Source organism: Scleropages formosus, chromosome 21, assembly GCF_900964775.1.
Source record: "Scleropages formosus chromosome 21, fSclFor1.1, whole genome shotgun sequence".
Classification (NCBI taxonomy): Eukaryota; Metazoa; Chordata; class Actinopteri; order Osteoglossiformes; family Osteoglossidae; genus Scleropages; species Scleropages formosus.
The window spans coordinates 17455300-17477583 of record NC_041826.1 but is presented as its reverse complement, the minus strand read 5'-3'; the positions used below and the strand labels follow the sequence as shown (position 1 = coordinate 17477583).

The 22284-nt window shown below is 41.4% G+C and overlaps 4 protein-coding genes across 5 annotated transcripts; 1 reads left to right on the top strand and 3 right to left on the bottom strand.

Annotated features, from left to right (window-relative positions):
• Positions 1-1142: 1142 nt before the first annotated feature.
• On the bottom strand, positions 1143-5785 carry LOC108920955 (G/T mismatch-specific thymine DNA glycosylase-like). The gene is made up of 11 exons (XM_018730103.1): positions 5663-5785; positions 5086-5156; positions 4624-4790; positions 4065-4372; positions 3835-3904; positions 3397-3532; positions 2985-3067; positions 2727-2821; positions 2207-2378; positions 1905-2045; positions 1143-1593 (listed from the first exon to the last, which is right to left on the bottom strand). Exons 2-11 carry the CDS (start codon positions 5139-5141, stop codon positions 1460-1462), a joined length of 1362 nt encoding a protein of 453 aa, XP_018585619.1. The 5' UTR covers positions 5142-5156; positions 5663-5785; the 3' UTR covers positions 1143-1459.
• Positions 5786-6323: 538 nt separating this feature from the next.
• On the bottom strand, positions 6324-12001 carry LOC108920957 (G/T mismatch-specific thymine DNA glycosylase-like). The gene is made up of 10 exons (XM_018730104.2): positions 11414-12001; positions 10404-10699; positions 9804-9985; positions 9559-9628; positions 9024-9159; positions 8747-8829; positions 8509-8603; positions 7993-8164; positions 7773-7883; positions 6324-7614 (listed from the first exon to the last, which is right to left on the bottom strand). The coding sequence occupies exons 1-10, from the start codon at positions 11467-11469 to the stop codon at positions 7517-7519; spliced, it is 1299 nt and encodes a 432-aa protein (XP_018585620.2). The 5' UTR covers positions 11470-12001; the 3' UTR covers positions 6324-7516.
• A 437-nt stretch (positions 12002-12438) lies between these two features.
• uqcc6 (ubiquinol-cytochrome c reductase complex assembly factor 6) lies at positions 12439-13463 on the top strand. 2 transcript variants are annotated; one of them, XM_018729944.2, is made up of 3 exons: positions 12439-12565; positions 12859-13026; positions 13177-13463. In XM_018729944.2, the coding sequence occupies exons 2-3, from the start codon at positions 12919-12921 to the stop codon at positions 13267-13269; spliced, it is 201 nt and encodes a 66-aa protein (XP_018585460.1). In that variant the 5' UTR covers positions 12439-12565; positions 12859-12918; the 3' UTR covers positions 13270-13463. The 2 variants fall into 2 exon arrangements, with proteins under 2 accessions (XP_018585460.1, XP_018585461.1); XM_018729945.2 differs by lacking the exon at positions 12439-12565 and adding an exon at positions 12580-12730.
• Positions 13464-13544: 81 nt separating this feature from the next.
• Positions 13545-19849, bottom strand: hsp90b1 (heat shock protein 90, beta (grp94), member 1). Its single transcript, XM_018730139.2, has 18 exons — positions 19666-19849; positions 18650-18755; positions 17933-18074; positions 17675-17791; positions 17013-17344; positions 16804-16915; positions 16565-16687; positions 16318-16434; positions 16066-16203; positions 15901-15978; positions 15674-15739; positions 15313-15582; positions 14897-15142; positions 14666-14802; positions 14487-14565; positions 14225-14380; positions 13957-14049; positions 13545-13803 (listed from the first exon to the last, which is right to left on the bottom strand). Exons 1-18 carry the CDS (start codon positions 19712-19714, stop codon positions 13777-13779), a joined length of 2388 nt encoding a protein of 795 aa, XP_018585655.1. The 5' UTR covers positions 19715-19849; the 3' UTR covers positions 13545-13776.
• Positions 19850-22284: the final 2435 nt, after the last annotated feature.

Sequence of the window (22284 nt, the reverse complement as noted above, 5' to 3'; positions counted from 1 at the left end):
ACTGAAAGTGGTCCTCCACATTGCATTTTCAGTTTCACACAGGAAACTCATCTGAAGAGCTATCGTTACCAGGTTGCTTCTGCTGCAGGAAATGAATAGTGTGTGCAGTTCACGAATGTGGACTCAATTCTTTTCAACACATTTTAAGTACAAAATAAATCAATCACAAAAGGTAATATTATAGACATATTCAACTAACACCACATAATAGTCTAATGCAGAATAAAAACCAAAGTAAAACAAAGGCAGTTTTCAACTGTGGCCACCCATGAAGTATATTGTACAATGACAGCTGAGAGCACAGAATGTAAACTGTAAACATAGCACTGTTGTGCTGATTTGTTGAACCCCCCCCTCACCATCAAGACTTAACCCATTTCACAGACCCTCAGAATGAGTTGCTCATTACAGAGCATCTTGCAAGACACTCTCCCGAAACAGGCACAGTATTTGGTCAGTGATGCTATGAGAGAATAGCTTCAGACTATTAGTAATGCAGCACCATTCTATTTTGCAGCAGACAAGGTGAATGGACAGGGATCCATTCATGTGTTGACCAACTAACATGCCCATCACAGTTCTCCCTTGACGTGTGACATGTTGGATTTAGTTAACTGTGATCATACGTATTTAAAGAACCTACTTGTGAACCTATTATTTCCTTAGTTGTTTTTCTCATCCAGTGAACTACAATAATTACCAAAAAAAAAAAAAAAAAAAAAACCTTGACCAAGAGGAAAGTTTTACCAAGTGCATTGCAGCATAATAGCCACAGGTTCTAGTTCATATCTGCATTGCCCCACTGGTACAATGCCTGTAGTAGGCCAGGGTGAAAATACTAGACTAAAAGTTACTTAACACTAAAAAGTGTTAACGCATGCAACCAGTAAGTTACTGCATCACTCATGCAGTACAAGGAAAACAAAGTTTTAAAAAGAGGCCTCTGTCCATCACAGAGTGGATATCCTTACTTTTAAAAAAATGACAATCAAGTATAACCATAAATCCCTGATTCATCTTGATTTAAAGACAAACCTGAAAGGTAAAGTCATTTTAAGTGAGGAGTCAGGTCATACTTAATTTTTCACTGTAAAATGAAATCCCACTTTTTTGTAAAATGTTCCATTTCTCTAAAAGCTGACACTGAAAAATAAAACTAACAATATATAAATGTTACTAGTTATTTAAAAAAACTCACAAATTACCATCTGAAGTGACCAATAGGACTGAAGCACTAACTTCACTGGGGGGGTTGAAACAGGAAATAACCTCCTCAGATTTAAGCACTAGAAAGAACCAGTCTGTCCAGTAGTGTGAACTAGCTGAACATTTTAAACTGAGGAGATGTGCAGCACCTTGGAAATTACTGCTTTCACAACAGTACTTATCCTCTACCTGCACCCCAGATACCTTTAAAAAAAATTAAAAAAAAAAAAAAAACCTCTGCTCTTGTTTGAGGTTATGTACCGCCGCACCCACTATTACTGTTGCCACCGATGTCAGGGATCTGATCTGCAAATGACTGCATCATCCACTGGCCATCTAGGACCTGACCCACTGTTGTTGCGGTCCCAGCATCCTTGCTGGATATATCTGTAGGTGAATAAGTGTTACAATTAATTTAAACACCAAATACACAGTACACAGCTGGTCAATGAACATCTCAACTCACCAAGCTAAACTGACCATGTAGGTTCTGCGCTTTCATTCGTATTAATTTCATGTATGATTTTAATGTTGTATGGCTTAAGCTCCAAGTAATTCCTTACCCAGCCAGGTGAAGGACTCCACTTTTCACAATAAATACAATATTCTGCATTTCCATAGCTCTGCAGAATAGAGCACGTAGAAAGCAGGGGAATTGGGGGACTGGAAACAAAGTGGCACTGTCAACATGGACTCACCGCTCCCTGCAGCGGAGGCAAAGCTGCAGTGGCCATTGCTCTGTTCTGGATCAGGCCCCGGCTCTCCGTACGCCCCACCGTATGCTGCCTCGTACCCTGGGTCGTACTGCTCCTCCTTGATTGCCATCTTTTTGGCCTCCTCTGAAAAGATAATAGAAAAAAATAAGTAAAAATTTCCACATGGAATGATCTCCAAGTGCTTTTCAGCTTAAAACACATTGTGTGTATCAATGCTTGAGAAATAACTGTATTACTGGATAGTTAGGCGTATGGAGAATAGTTTGGATATGGACAAAACTTACCTTTAGCCATGCCCAAATCAAAGGTGTACCGAACTTCTTCTATGTCCTGGCTGCGAACCACACCCTTGATTTGGTCCCTCAACTCCTTCAGTTTGATGTAGTAGTGCACCTTGTCCTGGGCACGTGGGAACTGCGCACAGCGAGCGCTTGATGAAGGCATCAGATAGAGTAGCTGCAAGAGGGAGAGGAGGATATAAGAATCCCGGTGTCCACCACCAAATGGAACCTCGATCCTGGTCACATTCTTTTTTAACAACACAATACAAAACATTGTTCGTACAGTAATAAACAAACAAACAAACAAACAACTGAAAGGAACGGCCTGCAGAAACCCAAGCCTTGAAAAAAGAAATGTTCAGGACAGATCAGGCACTGCTGTATGGAACCATTTCAATACCGGCACTTGCCTCTGAGAATGGCTTGGACCTTCACCCACTTTTACATAAGTAAATCTTTAGAAAGTCTACAGAATTACATGTCTCAGCAGAGTGCTATCTTTGCAACAGATGAGGTGTGTTACCGTTTCGGTGTCTGGAGCCTTCAGAGGCTGCAAGCCAAATTCAAGATTCTTTGGTTTGGACCCAAAGATTTCCCTACAGAACATTTCATAGATACCTGAAGAGGAAAGGAGAAGTTTAGGAGTTATACTAATATACTGGAAAGTGGTGATGAAAGCAGAACACTACCCAGTACTAATTACTTTGTAATTATCTAATAAATTAACTGTTCTGAGATGAGCCATTTTGAAAATGGCCATTTTTCAAGAGAGCACACTTACACTTCCCATTGAAGACAGCTATGAGTGGTTTGTATTTCTTCAGTTTTTCCACAAGAATTTTGCCCCCTTCACGCAACTCTTTACTGTGAATTATGAAATGATTAAATTTAGTACAACAGCAGTCTCCTAGTCAAATACAGTCACACCAACACATTTACATTTATTCATTTAGCTGATGCTTTTCTCCAAAGCGACTTACAACGTGATGGTACGTACAATTATTTACCCATTTATACAGCTGGGTAATTTTACTAGAGCAATTTAAAGTAAGTACCTTACTCAAAGGTACTACAGCCAGAGGTGGGGATCAAACCTGCAACTTTTGGCTCCAAAGGGAGCCGCTCTAACCACTATGCTACCAGCTGTCCCACAAACCACCTGTGGTGCATTAAGAAGTCCACCCAGTCCATACCTTGTCAGATCTTTGCTTCCTGGTGTGGCCCTCTGCACCATGTTTGTAAACCCTATTCCATACTTTTCAGGTAGCATCTGATCATCCATGTGGTTGAGCTGTACTTCACTAATACCAGACATGAACAGACATTTCCCTGAAATGGAAAAACAGTCATTCTTTCAGTCCAGTTCAAGAGCTCTTTAAAATCTCATAACACATGTGGAAAAGCACTTCACAGCAGCAACTAGATATGTAGCCTAACATTATGATAGCTGAAAATGAACTGGTAAGGGTACAGTGCCTAAACTTAAAACTCAGTATATGCAAAATACCCCGGTGCACCTGAGCAGTCATGTTATTTTCTATAAGGAAGAAAATTTCCAACAGGAAAAATACTCATTTTCACAAGTTCCCGCGTGAACGGGTTATGGTGTTCAAAAACACACAGCCACTTACAAAAATGGTTTCCTGGACCAGGAAACCATCGGCCAATGTAGGCTGCCATCAGACCTGGGTTGATTCCTATCTGAAATAGATTATGTCACAGAAATATCTACTCACATTTTTGTGAGAGTACAAAAACTGACGATTTCAGGTCCATTGCTCCAAAGAGTTAAAAATCAATTCCGACCTTGACTTTCTGACACAGCTTACTGAGTAATTGTATACTGAAGTGCTTAACTTACAATCACAAAATCCAGGTTGTATGTGAGGATGTCAGGCAGGGTTTTGGTCATGACTTCAGCTTCAGTCATGCCGTTAAAGCGGTCCACTTTCCTCTTGACCTTCTTGAAAGCCTCGTCAATCTTCTCCTGCTTTCCACTGCTCGCGTCCTCCTTGGCCTTCTTCGGCTTGGGGCCTGGTTTGCCTTTAGGTTCTGTTTTAGCTTTAGGAGCTGCCTTGGGCTTGGGTCCTGCTTTGACCTTGGGTTCAGGCTCCCCCTCAGACTTGGGTTCCTTGTTTGCAGGCCTTCCTCGCTTCCCCTTAGCCGGAGCTGGGAGGGGGTGGGGGAAAAAAAACCCCACCGCACTCCTTTAGTGAAAAACTACACAATGAACTAGACTAATCCTAGAATGCATTTGTTTACAAATGATTGATGAGACTTCCTTGACAAAGAACCTTGCACCCCTTGAGCTTGGTCACAGCAGCTCACCTGGCACAGCACATCTACTGAACCGTTCAGTTCAGCAGCCACCTAACAGGTGCGGCCAGTTGCTTGTCATTATGACGAAGGTACGAGTTTACCTTTCGCCGGGGCTGGGGCGGCTACGTCCTCTTGGACACGGGGCTCCTGGTGCGCTGGCTGCTCTCCCGCCATCCTCTGCTCCATCGGCCCAGACACAATCGGAGCGATGCTAGCCATCTGCTGGTAATGAGCCTGGAGAGCCTGCATGTGCTGGATAGAAGGGAACCTGTACAAAAAAATACAATTTAAACACCATACATTTATTTCGAATGCAAAATTCAGAGGCAGCATCCCGAGTCATCTCAGGATGGAGCAACGACTCGTTCCGGAGGGAAAAAGAGGACGTGAAACAGCAAAGAAGAAGCTGATGTTACTCTAGAGCTTAGTTGTCCAGAAGATGCGGAAGATGGCGAGAAATCCCGAGGCTGAGCGCAGGTGTGGTGGGGAAAGCGGCGTTTCTCCAGGCGAAGGATGAAGCCACCGATGAGGGAACGGGGGGCCCGTCGCTCAGGGACACTCACCAGCGTGGAGGACAATCCGCAGCTTTCCTCAAAGACGCAAACTGGTTTTCTTCCATCTTATGGTGGATGTACTTAAATAGATCAATAATATGCGTTTGGATTTGACACAAAAAAGCCACAACCATCACCATCACATGCCAATTCACTCAGGTGTCTCACACTGGCTGAGGTCCTCTCGACCTTATTTCATTCCATTCTATTCTATTACTGACAACGGAAAAACACGACAAGAATTAAATAAACAAGAGAGTAAGAAAAAACTAAATTAACACAGCAATTATATATATGGTAACAGGTTAAGTAACGCCAGAGCGGAAAAACATACTAGACTGTCGTCAGCGAACAGCTGAACAAGCAAAGCGAAGGATTTTGTCTGAGTAATGCATTAAAATAATGGGTGTTTAAGAGTTTTAAGCGAATTAAGTTAACGTATTACCATGATGAGGCCCAGTTCGAGCCTTTCACCACACTGACTGACTGAAACCCGGCAGGAGCGGGCAGCTACCAAACACATCGACCTTTTCAACATTTCTTTTCCTTAAACACAACGTGAACGGTCGTAACAGACAGAACTCACCTGTTACAAACACTAGCGGAAATCAGTCTGGTGCATTAAAAGAAGGAAATAGATTTTCTACAGCAACAGAGGGTGAAAGACATAGAAAACAAAGGGTAGGTTTAAACCCCGATCAGTGAGCGAACTCTGACATCAGACTGTACCAAAGGCGAAACGGACGCGGGGGTTGCTTCACTGCACATTTCTGTTGAAATACCCTTCAGTGCAAAATCGTTATTAATATTTGTCACTTTTTTCCTTAAATTTTCAAGCTTAACGTTAAATACTCCAATAGGTAGACTAAGATTTCCCAAATCGGGACAAAATACTGATAAGAGAAGTGCTCTCCCCTTCCTGAATGATGGTTTTGCCTCTTCAGACGTTTGAACGTGAGCGCTTCCTGCCATTGGCTCACGGGACACGTAGACTGCGGCCCTCAAGCGGCACGGAAAGAGAAGAACTTTCAGAAGACGGTCCTTTAAAGATTAAAGCTCTGAATAGAGTGGAAAAGCTGGAGTTTACAAATGGTAGCTTTCGGTGTATGTGAATTCTGTCCTTTCCTATTTAAGTTAACGCTGAGGTAGTCGCCGTACGCCGAGTGTGAAGTAAAAACGAGAAGCCATTTCAGTCCTCAGACACTGATGTCACCTCATAAACTACACACACACACACAAACAGGTGGGTGTAAGAGACAAATTTGGGACTAAATGTTTATTTGAAATAATTTAACCACACTTACAAGTTAACCAACATACAGCCTTTATAACAACTGTATTTTCAGTAAAAACAAAACAAAACAAAAAAAACATTGCATTAAAGGACACAAACAGATTGCAAAAGTGTTAAGGCCGACTGCACAGGTCTGTGCAATTTCTACCACGGTAATTACTGTAAAGTTAAAACATCACAGAGTAACAAGCACATGCACCTCAATACCAATTTAACAGCTGTACAGTACCGGTACATACACTTCAATTCGTAAGTACATTTAATAAATGTGATTTTGTCGTACCATTTCACCCATATAAAATATGCAAATACTGTGCCAACATGAGGCAATTTCAAATTTTGGAGCTCATAAAAACATGGTGTGATGGACGATGGAACAAAACAGAAACAAAAAAAAAAAAAAAATTTCCTATCTTCATTGAAAACAGAAAAGGAAATACCATTTTCCCCAGTTTTTTTTATACATCGTGAAAACAAAGAGTAACAATATTTAACACGCACTTTGCTGTCCTTGGCATTTCACAGTGATGACAAAGTTACTCTTGGTCGCTAACAGACATGTTTGCTCTCACTGTGCGCCAGTAGCACGTGCAGCATCACCAGAAGAACATGCAGGTTGTTTTCCTCACTGAAGCATTCAACGCCCTACCAAACACAGCATAAACTTACAACATGTAACAAAAGTGACGCTATTCGAAAAAGGAATTAGAGGGAGTTTTCCTTCAGATCATCAAGTTTCTTTGTGAATCCCTGATTTAATGTAGCTGTGAAAATAAGTAAAAAAATAAATGTCCAGAACTGTTACATCTCCAAAAGTAAAACCATGCCATTGAATTGCAGCATAATACAAAACATTCCTGTAAATTATTTTGAGATATGAATTACATTAACTACTCATTAAAAATGGAAATAAATATCTTCCAGCATCTTTAAATAGTGTCCTACTTGATTTTTTTTTTTTTTTGTTCCCTCAAACTGCAGCTGAGTTTGAAACATTGCCCCTGCTCTACTTGTTTGTGCGTTCAAGTTCAGGAAGGATTGCAAAAACGGGAATCCATCGTCAGTGGCTGTCCAGGTGGGGCTGTGGGCAGACAGACAGTTACACTGGTACAGGGCAGTGAAAGGGGCAGCTTGTGGAACATTACACTACTGATGTTGTTGAGCTCGTATCTGATTTGGCTGCATATTCCACTGACCCTCCATATTTTGGCCCATAACTGCTGAGGGTGCAATTCCATTACAAGCTGTTGGGGGGAGAAGAGAAAAAAAAAAAAAAAAAGTTGTTAAATGCAATGCAAGTATAGTTTAACCATTCAAATAAGGGAAAGAACAGACTGTGCATTTTCTTTTTTATGGTAAGCAGCTACTCCTTCATAATGAGCCACAGCAAGACTGACATTACCACGGCTTTTGCTTTGCCCAGCTCCAGGTCCTAATTCTCCATACGCTCCAGAGAAATCCTCGTAACCCGGGTCATACTGTTCCTCCTTGATTGCCATTCTCTTTGCATCCTCTACAAAGGGGAAAAGACGACAAAAATATCTCAAACATCCTGAACACTAAAGGGAGGTCTCTGCTGTCTGACAGCTCATTTTTTGAAAAACTTCTTGCTGCGCTCATACCTTTGGCTAAGTTGAGGTCAAATGTGTACTTTGTCTCCAGAACATCTGGGTTCCGAACCACGCCTCTTAGCTGGTTCCGTAGCTCCTTCAGCTTGATGTAGAAGTGCACTTTATCCTGGGCACGTGGGAACTGGGCACAGCGAGCACTCGAGGAGGGCATCAGGTAGCACACCTGTAAAGGGGAACACAGGTGAGAAGACACCTTCACTCAGCACTCTGCTCCGCTTTCTGCAGGTATCCTTGTAGCTGGCAGGGTCTGTGTGTTTATTGTAGACATGCTAAAATGAATAAGTGACCAATCACGTGAATATCATTGCTTGCTTATTTGTATTTGTCTGCAGCACAGAATGACAACTATTTTTCCTTTGGTCACTTCAACAGGTTCAGACCATGCTGCAAGTCCAAACTAAAATTACAGATAGTCATATTAAAGTGCATTTGTACACATTAAGAGTACTTTCCCAGAACCAAAAAGCCTAACTAAAGTTCCATAATTGTGGCAAACCAGTTTCTTACAGTGTCTGTCCCTGGCACCTTGTGAGGCTGTAATCCAAACTCAAGGGTCTTTGTCTTAATTCCAAAGACCTCTTTGCTGAATATCTCATAAATACCTGAAAAAAGACAAATGAATATATCGTTTACATTAAAATTACACTTCACAGCTTGTATGCTGAATCCATCAGAGAAGTTAACCAACATCAGGGAAAAAGTGAAAAAATAAGCATTAAGATATCTTTAAAATGTCAGGTCTTACATTTTCCATTGAATACAGCTATTAATGGTCTGTATTTCTTCAGCTTTTCTACCAAAAGCCTTCCTCCTTCTCGAAATTCCTTGCTGTATGAAAACAAATTTGTATACAGTTGGAAGCTTTTTGCCATTTCACTTCAGACCATATACCTAGTAATTAAGTAATTGAGCAATTATTTAAAAAAAATATTATATATATATATATATATATATATATATATATATATATATATATATATATATATATATATAGTTTTGGAGCTGCTGCAAACCCTTCTTACCTTGACAGATCTTTACTTCCTGGTGTGGTCCTTTCCACCATGTTTGTGAATCCTATACCGTATTTCTCAGGCAGAATCTGGTCATGCATGTAATTGAGCTGTTCATCTGTTAATCCTGCCATGAAGAGGCACTTCCCTGAAATGAATAATGAGCTTTCACAGGTTAACATAAATTAAGTGGCAAGGTGGCATGATGGGTAGCAGTGCTGCTTCAGAGCGCCTGGGCTGTTCTGGCAAAGTCCACACAGACTACCTCGGATTCCAACCTATGCCCGATCTCCCTGTGCCTGTGTGGGTTTACTCTCGATACTCTGGTTTCCTCCCACAGTCCGATGACATGCAGATCAGGTGGACTGATGATGCCAATTTGCTCATACTACATGAATGAGTGAATGGCTGTGTGTGGCTGGCCATTCAAGGTGTAAAAGTGAGCAAAACAAGTTAATCAAATCACTTTTTGTCACCATTAGTACAGAGATGACACAAAAGTGGTTTTTATACATATTGCAATTAATACGAAAGAAAGGCTACTTACAAAAATGGTTTCCTGGATTTGGGTAATGATGTCCTATATAGGCTGACATCAGTCCGGGGTTAATTCCAATCTGAAATACAACAGTTTAATTATCAACCTACTAAGGAGTAGTACAAAAATTAAAACTTGAATGAAAGCATTTAATTTTTTTTTTTTTTTTTTTTTTAATTTCTTTAACTAGAAAACATAATGGGAAAAGCTCAGATGTCAGAACACGTTTATTTACAAGTGTAATGCTAACTCACAATCAAAATGTCCAGGTTATAGGCAAGAACATCAGGAAGGGTTTTGGCCATGACTTCATCCACTGACATGCCATTGAAGCGGTCCACTTTTCTCTTGACCTTTTTTAAACCCTCCTCAACCTCTTCTTGGTTGCTGTCTTTGGGCTTATTGGGAGGCCTTCCTCTCTTTCCTTTCGTGGGAGCTGGATGGTGGGAGAAGAGCCAGGTCGACAATGCTTATTCTTTTTCACCAACAAAAACCTGGGAACTTCCAGGTCTCAGCTTCCTTCTCCCACACCAAAAAAAAAAAAAAAAAAAACATGCAGAGTCCAGACTCCAAGATCACACATTTTTTTTTTTTTTTTTTTTTTTTTTTTTTTTTTTTAAAAGTCTGCGATTCTATTTCACCTCAGGCTAGACACAGGGAAAATACCGGTGTTTGTACACACTTAGGAGTGACTGCATATTACACACCGATTACAAAACCATCTCTTTTTCAGCTCCTGATGACTGGAGCTGAGGTTCACTGCACTCACAGGACTGAGTAAGGAACCATTTACCTTCCACTTGGTCAGGTGTTGTGTGAGCGGTCACCTTGCGGGGTGCCATGTTGGAACGTACTTTGCACTGAGACGGCAACTGTAGGCTCCTGGTAGACTGGGGACTCTTGGTGCAGAGGAGGCTCGCAGCTGAAAGAAGGTTGATTGTGGGCAGCGGGCTCGCAGCTGAAAGCGGACTCCTGGTAGACCGGGAGCTCAGAGCCGAAAGAGGGTTCTCGATGGGCGGGGGAGTCCTGGTGGACAGCCAATTCCGTCATCACCCTGTCCTCCAAGGAGCCCTCCATAAAATGAGCCATGCTGGGCATCTGCTGGTACTGAGTGGCCTGGAGTGCCTGCACATGCTGGTTGGACTGGTACCTGAACTCAAAAGGAGACAAGAAAAGCTGTAGCCCCACACTGAAGTTTAAAGAGAGAAAAAGAGCTGACAGCCACAGGCTTGGAGTTATAACCATTCATTCTGGAAGGACAATGGTTAAGATAAAGTAGAAACAAAAGATAGAAGGTGCCTTCTTGAGTTAATTTTCTATTAATTTACTTCTAGAGGCATGCTTACTTAGGAGATAAATAATAAAAACCGTAAAATACTTACTATCACAACTTCCAAAATGAAAATAGGGAGGAAACAGAAATGCTTCAGATTTGATAAACTAAAATTACTAGTACTATTATTATTATTAATAATAATAATAATAATAATAATAATAATAATAATAATAATCTGACACTTTTACCCTGGATAACATAAAAAGAATGAATTATGAAGCAACTTTTATATGTATAATTTCATGTTTTGTTATTGTGTTGTATTTCATGTTTGGCACCAAAGCACAACCAATTCCAGCATATACTGGCAATAAAGGGCACTGAGTTTATTAATACCAAAAGGAAATGTCTGATAATAAGCTTTACAATGATTTACCCATTGAAACAGGAAATAATTCTTGCTGCATCTATTCAATGTAAATAGACTGATCAAGGGAACCACAGCAGGAGGAGGGATTCGAACCCATCATCACCATAACTTAAGGTCAGGCTAAGCACTATCATGTCTATGGCACCCAGAGGACTCACCAGTGTTGAAGATAGTCCGTAGGGACCGTCAGAGCTGAGTAAAAATTTTCTTCCATCTTTACATGGGATTCACCGAAAACAGATTAGGACACAGCAGCTCTGGTCTGGATTGTGGTACCGTGTAATTATATATATCGTCCTTTTGTTCTCTGGTGGTATGATTATTATTATTAACGACACTGAGTGACTGTGAGTATCCGACCGCTACGACGTTCAAAAAACACAAAACTAGCTAGAATTTGTTTAAAAGCCACATGATCTTGCACGAAATGCCAGATTTTTCTCCGTGGATCAACGGCAGTCGGAGCCACCCGACACACTGACAATCACAATGCGCACCGCCGCTCGCAGCGAATAGCAGCAGGACGCGAACAGAGCAGATGGAGAAAACACACTTATGAAACACACTCGGCGCAGTCGAAGACAGGAAAAAAAAAAAAAAAAAAACGGCCGGAACCATTAACGGCGAGCGCAGCTGCGACGTTAAACAAACAAAACCCTCAATAAGTACAGAGACACGAAGCGTCAGTGACAATCGCCGGACGGAGGCGGTGAGACTGTAATCCGAGACACCGGGAAATACCACTTTTCAACCGTGGGTGAACCGCATTAACGTACCTCGTTTCGTACCCAGTACCTCGCAGGCTCATAGGTGACCAAGTCATTACAGTCATCATTATTTTTCACCAAAAAAGTCACATATGAAGGTTGAAGACTTATGTCTAATATATTTAAGAGGCCGATGCCATGTCAGATCTATATGACCCCCCCCCTCTTGTTTGTGTACCTTTTCTCTCTCCCCTCGCACGGGTCATATGTCAGAGGACGGTTCCTAATATTTAATACATTACAGATTTTGACTTTTGGCATTGATATACATATATACATACATGAATATATTATAGTAGCTAGTCAATATCTGAAAGCAAATGTGAAAAGTTTTGTGAGCTCTGAAAAATAAGCCTTAATATTTTCCTGAGGGCGGAACTAAAGTTTTGGGTCGCGCTGTCAGGGGGAGCGGATTTTCAGAGACACACCGAGTGCCTCACAGGTCATTAAACGGTTTAAATGAGTTTGAAAGTCAGCGATGACAGATGTCAGTCAGCGACCGATAGCTTACTTTATTCTTTGAACCACGTTTCTCGAAAAAGTGTAAGTATGTGGATGTCGAGGCGTTATGCGCTTCTTTGTGTGGCTCGTAAGTTTATCTGTGAAAACGGACCGGACGTCACGTCAGTAAATGATGTTCGACGTTAATTACCTCACCATGATGCCATGTCTCACTTGTTTAACTTTACATTATTCGGCCGTTGCCCGGTAATTTTATGTTCGATCTTAAGCCGCACAACAGAGTTTTGTCTTCACTACGTCTTGGGGCAACGTGCTCTGCAAAGAACAGGCTTTTCCACGCCGTGCCAGCGCTCACCAGTTGCTCTCACTCCCAGGTCAGTACGTAGCTGTAGAGCGACGCCGGGCAGCAGTGGAGCAGCTGGTTCCGGGAGAAGATGCCTGCTGGTGTGTCGTGGCCGCGCTACCTGAGGATGCTCGGAGCTAGTTTGCTGGCCATGTTTGCGGGAGCTGAAGTGGTCCATCGCTACTACAGACCCGATCTGGTAGGAGATCGCCGATCAGAGCCCTGGCCTGCGTGCCTTCCTGCATCTTTTATGCCCGCTTTGAGAGCATACACACGATGCGCTTGTCTTTGCAATATGATCATGTATTGGAGTACGTTTGCCTTCTACCCTTTTAAAATGTTTGTTCAGACAATCCCTGAAGTTCCACCACAACCTGGAGAACTGCAGACCGAGCTGCTGGGGCTGAAAACCCACAAGGAGGCTCCACCAGGGAGACACTGATGTCCATCTGAGCTTTTCACATAGTCCATATTGTGTTCACTGTACTCTTGTAACTTTCAGTGAGCATTAATATTAAAAGCATTTTTGTAGGATAAAGTTGTCTAGGAAAGGTACTTGTGCTAGTTACACAGAACAATCCAGGACACTTATCAAGCCAAAAATAATTTGCATTGAACATGTATCTAAGTGCAGGAAGCTTTTCATTAGACTGGTTCAAGGGGCTTCCCCCCTTAGCCAGTGCAGTGACTTGTGAAGTTAAGGGAATGAACTACACATCCCTTTCTGGAAACATTTAATGGTTCACATGACAGGATGACATCATTAGACATGTCAGTTAAATATTAACAAATTTACAATCACAAGGAATGTAAAAAAAACCCCTCTTATAAACCCCCCAAAACCAAGTGCTCCCACCCCAACCCTCCTCCCCTTGTAGAATGCAAGTCTCCTGATTGTTCTGAAGACTTCTGTTTCCACTCAAGCCCTTGCCCTTCCTTGTACAGTGCTTTACAACTCATCCTTCTCTGTTGAAGCCTGTCAAAACAAAACAAGTCAGTTGAGTTCTTCCCCAAAACTGCTCTTTTGCACATTAAGGTATACCTCTTCAATCTATTAGATCAATGTTGTAAGGATATATAAGCTTTCCTGAACATTAAAGCCACAATGTGCTTGGCCCAAGCCACTAACCGTTTCTTCTTCTTCAGCTTTAACTTCCTCTTCATCCTCAGCCTCTTCTTCCTCAGCAGCTTCTTCAGGCTCTTCATCTGGCTCCTCCTCCACCTACAAAGGACACAATATGCTTGAGCATCCAGTCAATTTTACCATTATCGTCACAGCATCATTGCAGCACTGACACCCATCTGAAGACAAATTAAATCAAAGCAGAATGACTAAAAAGGTCTGCTTTAGGAGTTGTACAATGTTCCTGGAGACTTGTACAAGTTCAAGGACATGCCTGTTCGTCGAGGTCCACATTCATACTGAGCCGCAGCATACGCTCTATCCTGTCACCATAGGCCTTGGTGTCAGTGAGCTGGTACCCTGACCGCAGAGTAGCAGTCTCAAACAGCACCACAGCCAAGTCTGCAGCTGTCTGATCCTCAGCATCGTTCTGCAGAAACAAACTCATTAAAAACCATTCCCTGTATGCAGCATTCAAAGAAAGATAATGTGCAATTTTGTAAGTCAAAAGGATCAATTCATTTGCAAATTCTTACATTGACACGCTTCAATATCTCTCTGATAAGGGGATGTTTAGGGTTGACTTCCAAGGTTTTCTTCTGGCTTGCATAGTAGCTGGAAGAGGTGTTACAGGGTTTTTACCATTCAGAAGGTAAAAAGCAGTCTAGAAACTGAGCCTCACACTGCTTGGAAAAAGTCAAATACAAGGACTTACTTTGTAGAGATGTCTTTTCCAGTCTGGTAGGCTTGTGCCTTCATAATCCTTTCCATATTTCCAGACCAGCCATACTGGCTAGCCACAAGGGCACAAGGAGACTTTGTTAGCCTCTGGGAAAGGATAGCCTTTTCTATCTGTGAAAGAGAGAATACTTAAAAATGCCCAACAAGGACTCAAAGCCCATTAATTATACAAACCACCAACTTGATATCACTGTGGGTGCATTACCTTGTCTTTCAGGGCCTTGTCCTTCAACCAGGTGGTAAGGGGTTCATACTCCTTTTCCAGGGCCTCCCTTTTCTCCTTAGCCTTTTCACTTTCATCAAACTTCAGTCCCTCTTTAGCCACATTCTGGAAGCGTTTGCCATCAAACTCAGGGAGGGCCTGAATACAGTATTCATCTACAGGCTCTGTCAAGTAGATCACCTCATAGCCCTTCTTCAGCAGCTTCTCCACAAAAGGAGAAGACTCAGCCTAAGATGGATATAGAACAAGATTAGGCCATGGCATTTCAAAGCTGACAACCACCATAAAACTCCCTTGTCAAGTAGTTATTGCAGGTCTAGCTCAAAGGACCCGCATTACTTTAAGTACAATAATTCAAAAATCCATTTAAAGTTACAGCAATTAACATGCACACCCACCTCTTTCCTGTTGGTCCCAGCCATGAAATAGATCTTGTCTTGCTTCTCCTTCATCCTCTCCACATACTGCTCAAGGCTAGAGAGGTCAGTGTCACTGTGAGAGGTCTGGAATCGAAGAAGCTTGGCAAGGCGAGTCCTGTTGGAGTGGTCCTCAATGACACCCAGCTTGATGTTTGTACCAAACTCCTTCCAGAACTTTTCATTGTACTGCTCCTCTGCTATCTTCTTGATCATGTCCAGAGTTTTGCGCACCAGTTTCTTGCGGATGACCTGACAAGACAGGCATCCAATTTGTTAGAAGGCTTTACTTATATATTCTTAATTAGAGCAAGTATAAAGGTGCAATTTAAAGAGTTCTTACTTTCAGCAGCTTGTGTTGCTGCAAGGTCTCTCTGGACACATTCAAAGGAAGGTCATCAGAGTCAACCTGGACACAAATAAGCAGCATTTACTCAAATTATTTCCATCAGTTCCTCACATACTTAGGCCTTGTTGTAGAAGTGCAAGATTAGCCAAGACCATCAGTTGTAGGAAACAAGCTTTTAGCCACCAGCATAACACGCTGACTCAAGGGAAAGGGGGACTCACCACTCCCTTGATGAAGTTCAGGTATTTTGGCATCATATCATGGAAGTCATCTGTGATGAAAACTCTACGGACAAATAGCTGCAAAGGAAAAATAAAGCTTGGTCAAAACAGATACTTAATAGTAACCAATCAGCCAGAATAATTCCAGGAGACGTGTGTAGTTACCTTGATGAAGTCATTCTTCTTTGAACCGTACTCATCAAAAAGACCACGGGGTGCTGCAGCCGGAACAAAGAGAATGGACTTAAAGGTGACTTCTCCTTCGGCCGTGAAGTGAATGTGAGACATTGGGTCTTCCGAGTCCTGTTAGAGTGGAACAGTAAGCGAAGAGCTATTCTTTTCATTTTTGGAAGTGGCTCCAGACAGATTAGAGGGTGAAAAGGTACAGGTTAAAAATGAGCCAGGTCAACAACATACACGTGAGAAGGTCTTGTAGAATGCTTTGTATTCATCTTCCTCCACTTCCTTAGCAGGTCTCTGCCAGATTGGCTTGATGTCATTCATCAACTCCCAGTCCCACACAGTCTTCTCCACCTAAACAAGTGAATTCAAAGGGGAGAAATACTATAATTCTGCACAAGGTTCTCCTTTTTAAAAACCACCTATTTTAAACATATGCTGACAAGTACCTTCCTGTTACACACTTACAGAAGTATTACTCTACCTTTTTGGTTTTGGGTTTATCCTTGCCTTCTTCCTCTTCCTCCACTTCAGCCTCATCTTCAGTGGCATCTTTTTTCTCTGCATCAGCTTCATCTTCCTCAATAGGTTCCTCCACTGTTTCAGTCTAGTTAGGAATCAAGTGAGAAGTCTGTTATACAGCTATACTTAAGTGCACGCTCAGGTAGTCATACGAAATAATCTGGCATGGGCGGACAGGTGTCACACTCCCCAACCCCTCACCTTGCTGCTCCATACATAAATTGGGAAATTAATGAACTGAGAGTACTTCTTCACCAGGTTTTTGATTGTGTCAAGTTCAAGGTAGTCTGATGCCTCCTCCTTCAAGACCAACCTGTAAAAGATAGAATATTAGGTTATACATTTAAAGACCTTCTGCAACTTAATCCATTAAAAGTAGGATAAAGCAGCCTTCCAGTGGAAGAACTTACGTGATGGTTGTGCCTCGCCCCAAGGTATCCCCACGAGGGTCTTCAATAACCGAGAACTCATTGGAGTCAGATTCCCAAATATGCTGGGTGCCATTGTTGTGTTTGGATGTGACAATGACTTTGTCAGCCACCAGGAAGGCAGAGTAAAAACCCACACCAAACTGGCCAATGAGTTCTGAAGTGGACTGGCCCTCCATCTGCATCTCTGTCATCTTGTTCAGAAACTCACTGGTTCCAGACTTGGCAATGGTCCCCAGATTCTTCACTAGCTCTTCTTTGGTCATGCCAATGCCTGTATCCATGACATGGAGCATGTTCTTCTCCTTATCAGACTGGTGATTAATATAAATAACCAAAACAGAAGCAGAAAGTAATGTCAAAACAAGCACAAGTCTGTACTGCTCAAAAACTTCCAGCTGAAACTAAAACTAAGCAAAAAATCAGAGGCACATGAAGTCTTGCTCAGGCAAGTCTACATCCTAGAAATGCACAGGAAAAACCTGTTTTTGGAAATGGCTCATTTAACTATGCTATGAAGTCACTGTTTCAAATGAGTTTGCAAAGTAATGTTAGAGTTACTGGATTGTCTCAAGTTCAGAGATGAGCAAACACCAGAACAGAATTACAACATGTCAGCTCTAATTTCATAAATCTTTCCCAACCTTGATTTTGATTGTCAGTTCTTCGTTGGCAGCAAGCGCAGTCTCATCAGTGAGAGACAGCAGCCGAATTTTGTCCAGGGCATCAGAAGCATTGGAGATAAGCTCTCGGAGGAAGATCTAATAAATGAAATATTGAATGTTTACAATCGCATTTTAAGCATTACAATATAAATTCTGAAGAGCTTAAAGTTCAAAAATAGTACATATGGCTGAACCCAAGACAACCAAACATATCTTTTACAATATGTAAAGACACACCTCCTTGTTCTTGTAGAGGGAATTAATGATCAACTTCATCATCCTGTTCACTTCAGCCTGGAAGGCATGTTTCTCAGACTTGTCCCGCATTTCCTTTATTTGAGCTGCATTCAATCCATCCAGCTGGATAGCTTCTTCCTCCCTATAAAGAATTACTTTAAGTACCAAGGTAGAGTGCCAAAAAAGTCTAAGGCAACACTATAAATTTAACCATGCCTTCACCCAGGAAGGCAAGTGAGGCCTCACAGTAACAGATGCTTGTTTCATTCTTCAATAAAACTTAAATGTTGGTGGCGGTTCACTGATGCCCAACAAAGATTGCACTAGATGCCTAGATAATCCACATTAATCTCTATATGCAGAGTCCCCATTTGCATCCCCCCCCCACACACACACTTCAAATCATACAAATTCAGGCACTGGTGCTTCATGGACAGCTTCAGGTAAACTTAAGATCCATTTTATGCCACTAAACATTCACACACCTTGTTGATGGAGCTTCGTGAGGCGTTTAATCTACATCTTGTCAACATCAAGATGTTTATTGCATCAGCCACCCCACTAAAACAACTAATTAAGGGGAAGCAGTGTACACCTGCACCAAAAATTAAGGTAAGTGCTGACTGAGAAGCAGAGTGCATTCTTGTCACCCACATATTTGTCTTTCTGCTTAAGGACACGCTGGCTGAACATACCATAGGTGACATTAACACTGACCTCTGGACCACCTCATCATCAGTCCTGGAACCATCCCTGCTTTTACCCAGGTCCTCCTCAACCATCCCTTCGACCTCAGCATCGTTGTCCTCCGCCGTGACAGATGCTGTGGGGAGAAAGCAGACCCATCACACGAATCAGTGCGCACGAGCAAGAGCTGAATATTGCGCACTGCTTCGTTTCGCATTTGAGGCCATGTCATGTGTATGAGATGATCATGATGGGGCCCCCCAGCTCAGTCCCCCCCTCAAACATACTGCACATTACAGTAACAGGAATAAAAGGCATCTTGAACCACAGGCAAGTTTACAAGCCATTTCTCTGGCACCAAATGGGTCCAGACATAACTGCAAATCCTACACTTGAACATATGATGATCCCTAGAAATCTAGTGGTGACATTTTCACCCTCGAAAAATGTGACGAGCATTGTGACAGGTAAGTGCAAGATACACTGACTAAAACAAATGGAAGTACATCTACCTACATGTCAGAACGACATAACTATTCCGTAACGCCATGGAACAATGGAGAAACATAGGTCACTGTCAATATATAATATATAGACAAGTTAAAAATGATAGCTGAAATACTTTACCCCCGTACGTAACCACGAGGGCACCATTTAAAACCCCTAACCAGCTGAGCTGCACTGTATTAAAACAGTAAGTTAGAAAGCCAAATACCTGAGAAAAATTATCTACCAAATACTAAGTTAGAGCAGTTTGATATATTAAGAAGCAAGGCAGCACATCGCGTGGGGCCCTCGCGGCATGATACGAGGAAATGCCGGGAGAGACTTCTAGAAAAGCGGAGCAGAGAGATACTGACTGGAACAGCCCGCTGCAGTCGCTCCAGTAAACTAGTGCCACGCACTGCCGTCACTAGAAACCAAATACTGGAAGTTGCAATTGAAATAATGACCTCCAAATATCCACACAAAATACAAAACAAGCGCAAGCTTTGACTGGTCAAGCAAGGAAGGTGCTGGAACACACGCAAATGGATATTACTTACTAAATGCTAGAAGCATACACACGAGGCCAATAATCCAAAACCGCTTCATATTCGCGGAACACACACAAGGTTTAGTAATATAAAAGAAAGACTGAGGAGGAACCCAGTATAAGTGCTTCCAGAATCAACGGGAGACTATTAACCGCGTTCCTTTAGCGTACAGACTCTATATTGTCAAACTCTGAAACGAAGGAGGTGGAAAGCGCCAAACGGCCAATCCTCACATACCACGCACAACAAGAAACCAATTAGAAGACGAGTCGCGGAAGCAATGCTCCAATCAAATCATTCCATGTCCAACTTCATACGTCGACATCGTGGCCAGTTTCAATTGGTTGGAAGAAGATGTCGACCCCGTATTAGCGTATTCGGCACAACGCATTAGAATATTTTCCTATTCATATTAAAAGGTATTTTAAATGGTTATTACTACATTAAGTACATTGACTTGTTTTAGCTCAATCTGATTACATTCCAATATTTTATAGCGGGTTTCTGAAATGTCAAGGTTACACATGAGCTAAACACGAGGTTACGCTGTTGCCATGCCCACTAGAAACACCTCCCCGACGTTTCCATTCGGAAATCCGCCTGGGTTAAGAGGCTAAATCTCTTGTAAATTCTTTGGGATAAAAAAAAGAGTTGTGCAAATGTTCGCATTTGTGATAACATTAGATTTTTCATCGCCTGTGTTATTCACGGAGGCTTTTCGGTAGAGTTTTACACCATGTCACATGATGTGGATAGAGCTACATAAACACTGAATGTTCGTTTTTACAACACGGACGCGTGACATTCGGCAGTTTATTTCGTATTGAAACAGTCTAAAATTTAAAAGAGTCATGTATTACATATTTCAGGATAATTCACATGTACGTATGGATGTATATTAACTAGAATGGATTCAGGAAACCCTACGTGCAAAATTTCAGAGCGGCGAAGCGACACTTGAACATGAGGGGGCGCTGTTGCAGTCTTTTAATCATTTATGATGATGCTACAGTCCAGGCATTGTGATGTAGGTTTTTCCTTGGATATGAGGTGCAAAATATCTTATCTGAATAAAATGCATTCTTTTCTGGTAAGTGTTAAATTGCTTGGAATGCATTGCTAGATGAGGTGGGTACTTATTTAATTTTTTTTTTTTTACAAACACAGTCCTTTATCAGATATCATAAAGCCCTGGTGTGCTGTGAGTTAGGTGTTGCTCATGGTTTCCCTTAATTCAAGTATACTAGCAAAATTTAGAGCTGAGTGGCCACCTTGCTTGCTTAGGATCTCCAAAAGATCCGAGAAGTCAAAATATTTTTGTTATGGTCTTTAAATTTTCCCCATACCAAGCAAGAAATCATTTTAAGGTACCGAATTAAAAATGTATTGGTAAGGCATAATTAGCTTATTAATTTAATTCAGAATAATTTACATCAGAAGCTATCTTAGATTCTTATGTTGAGGAAGAACTAACCTTCTCATGATTGACAGCACCAACAACATCCCACCCATGTGAATCAGGCAGTCTTAATTTAGATACAGTTAGCCATCAATCCCTGTATAGGCAGGAAGTATTTTCCCCTCTGGTGTTGTATGACAGGAAATTCAATTTACATTTTAGACAAATGTAATCTCTAGTATAGCCTCACAAAGAAATTCATAATCTTAGATATCCTGTGTCTTATTTTCTTCAACATTGGGCTCATTATGTAGACTATACAAATAAATAAATATGGATAAGATCTAATGTAAAAAGAGCTAATTGTTTTCATAATTATTCCTCTACTGGGAGTAACAGGTAGCATAATAGTTAATGCTGCTGCCTTTGGACCTGGAGGTGTAGGTTTGAGTCCCACCTCTTACTGTCATATCCTTGACCAAACTAATTACCCTTAATTGATACAGTAAAAATTACCCAGCTATATAAACAGGTAAATCAGTGTAAGCTCCTTTGGAGAAAAGTGTTGGTCAAATGAATGAATATACACCATGTAGCTGTGATTATATCCAAAATACAATTCCATTAATATACCAAGAAAAAAATCAAAAGGTTTTGATCAAAGGCTTGAGACTTTCATGTCTGCAGCTGTGTCTCCTTCTCTCAATGTAATGCATAAATTGTACTTTTTTGAGATGTACGTCGCTTTGGACAAAAGCGTCTGCTAAATGAATAAATGTAAATGTGAAATGTCAATGTTTAGCTTGTTTCTGCATAATGAAATAACAAAGCATACTGTCTTTCCGATGGAAAAAAACACACCAGTTTCTGAACACATTGAGCTGCAGGTACATGATGTAACACCTTAATACTAAGAACATATATCAATAATCTGTTCTAGTAATAAAGCCTGTAAACTTTGCATGCCAAAGCACTGCTAAAATCCCCCTCCTGCAGCACTACCCTTAATCAAGGTATTTAAGATAAGATACTTTATTGTCACTGTATGCAATACAATAAATTTTGTGTGGCAACTCAGCTGATAAACTTTATACTGGATTTCTACAATAAGAATGCTCTGCTGTCAAATGCAAAATCACTGTAAAGTTTATTATTGAACATTATGAATGCCCTCCTATAAAGCATCAGCAAAGCAGATACAGTAACAGTTGGGCCTTGGGTTTGTATCC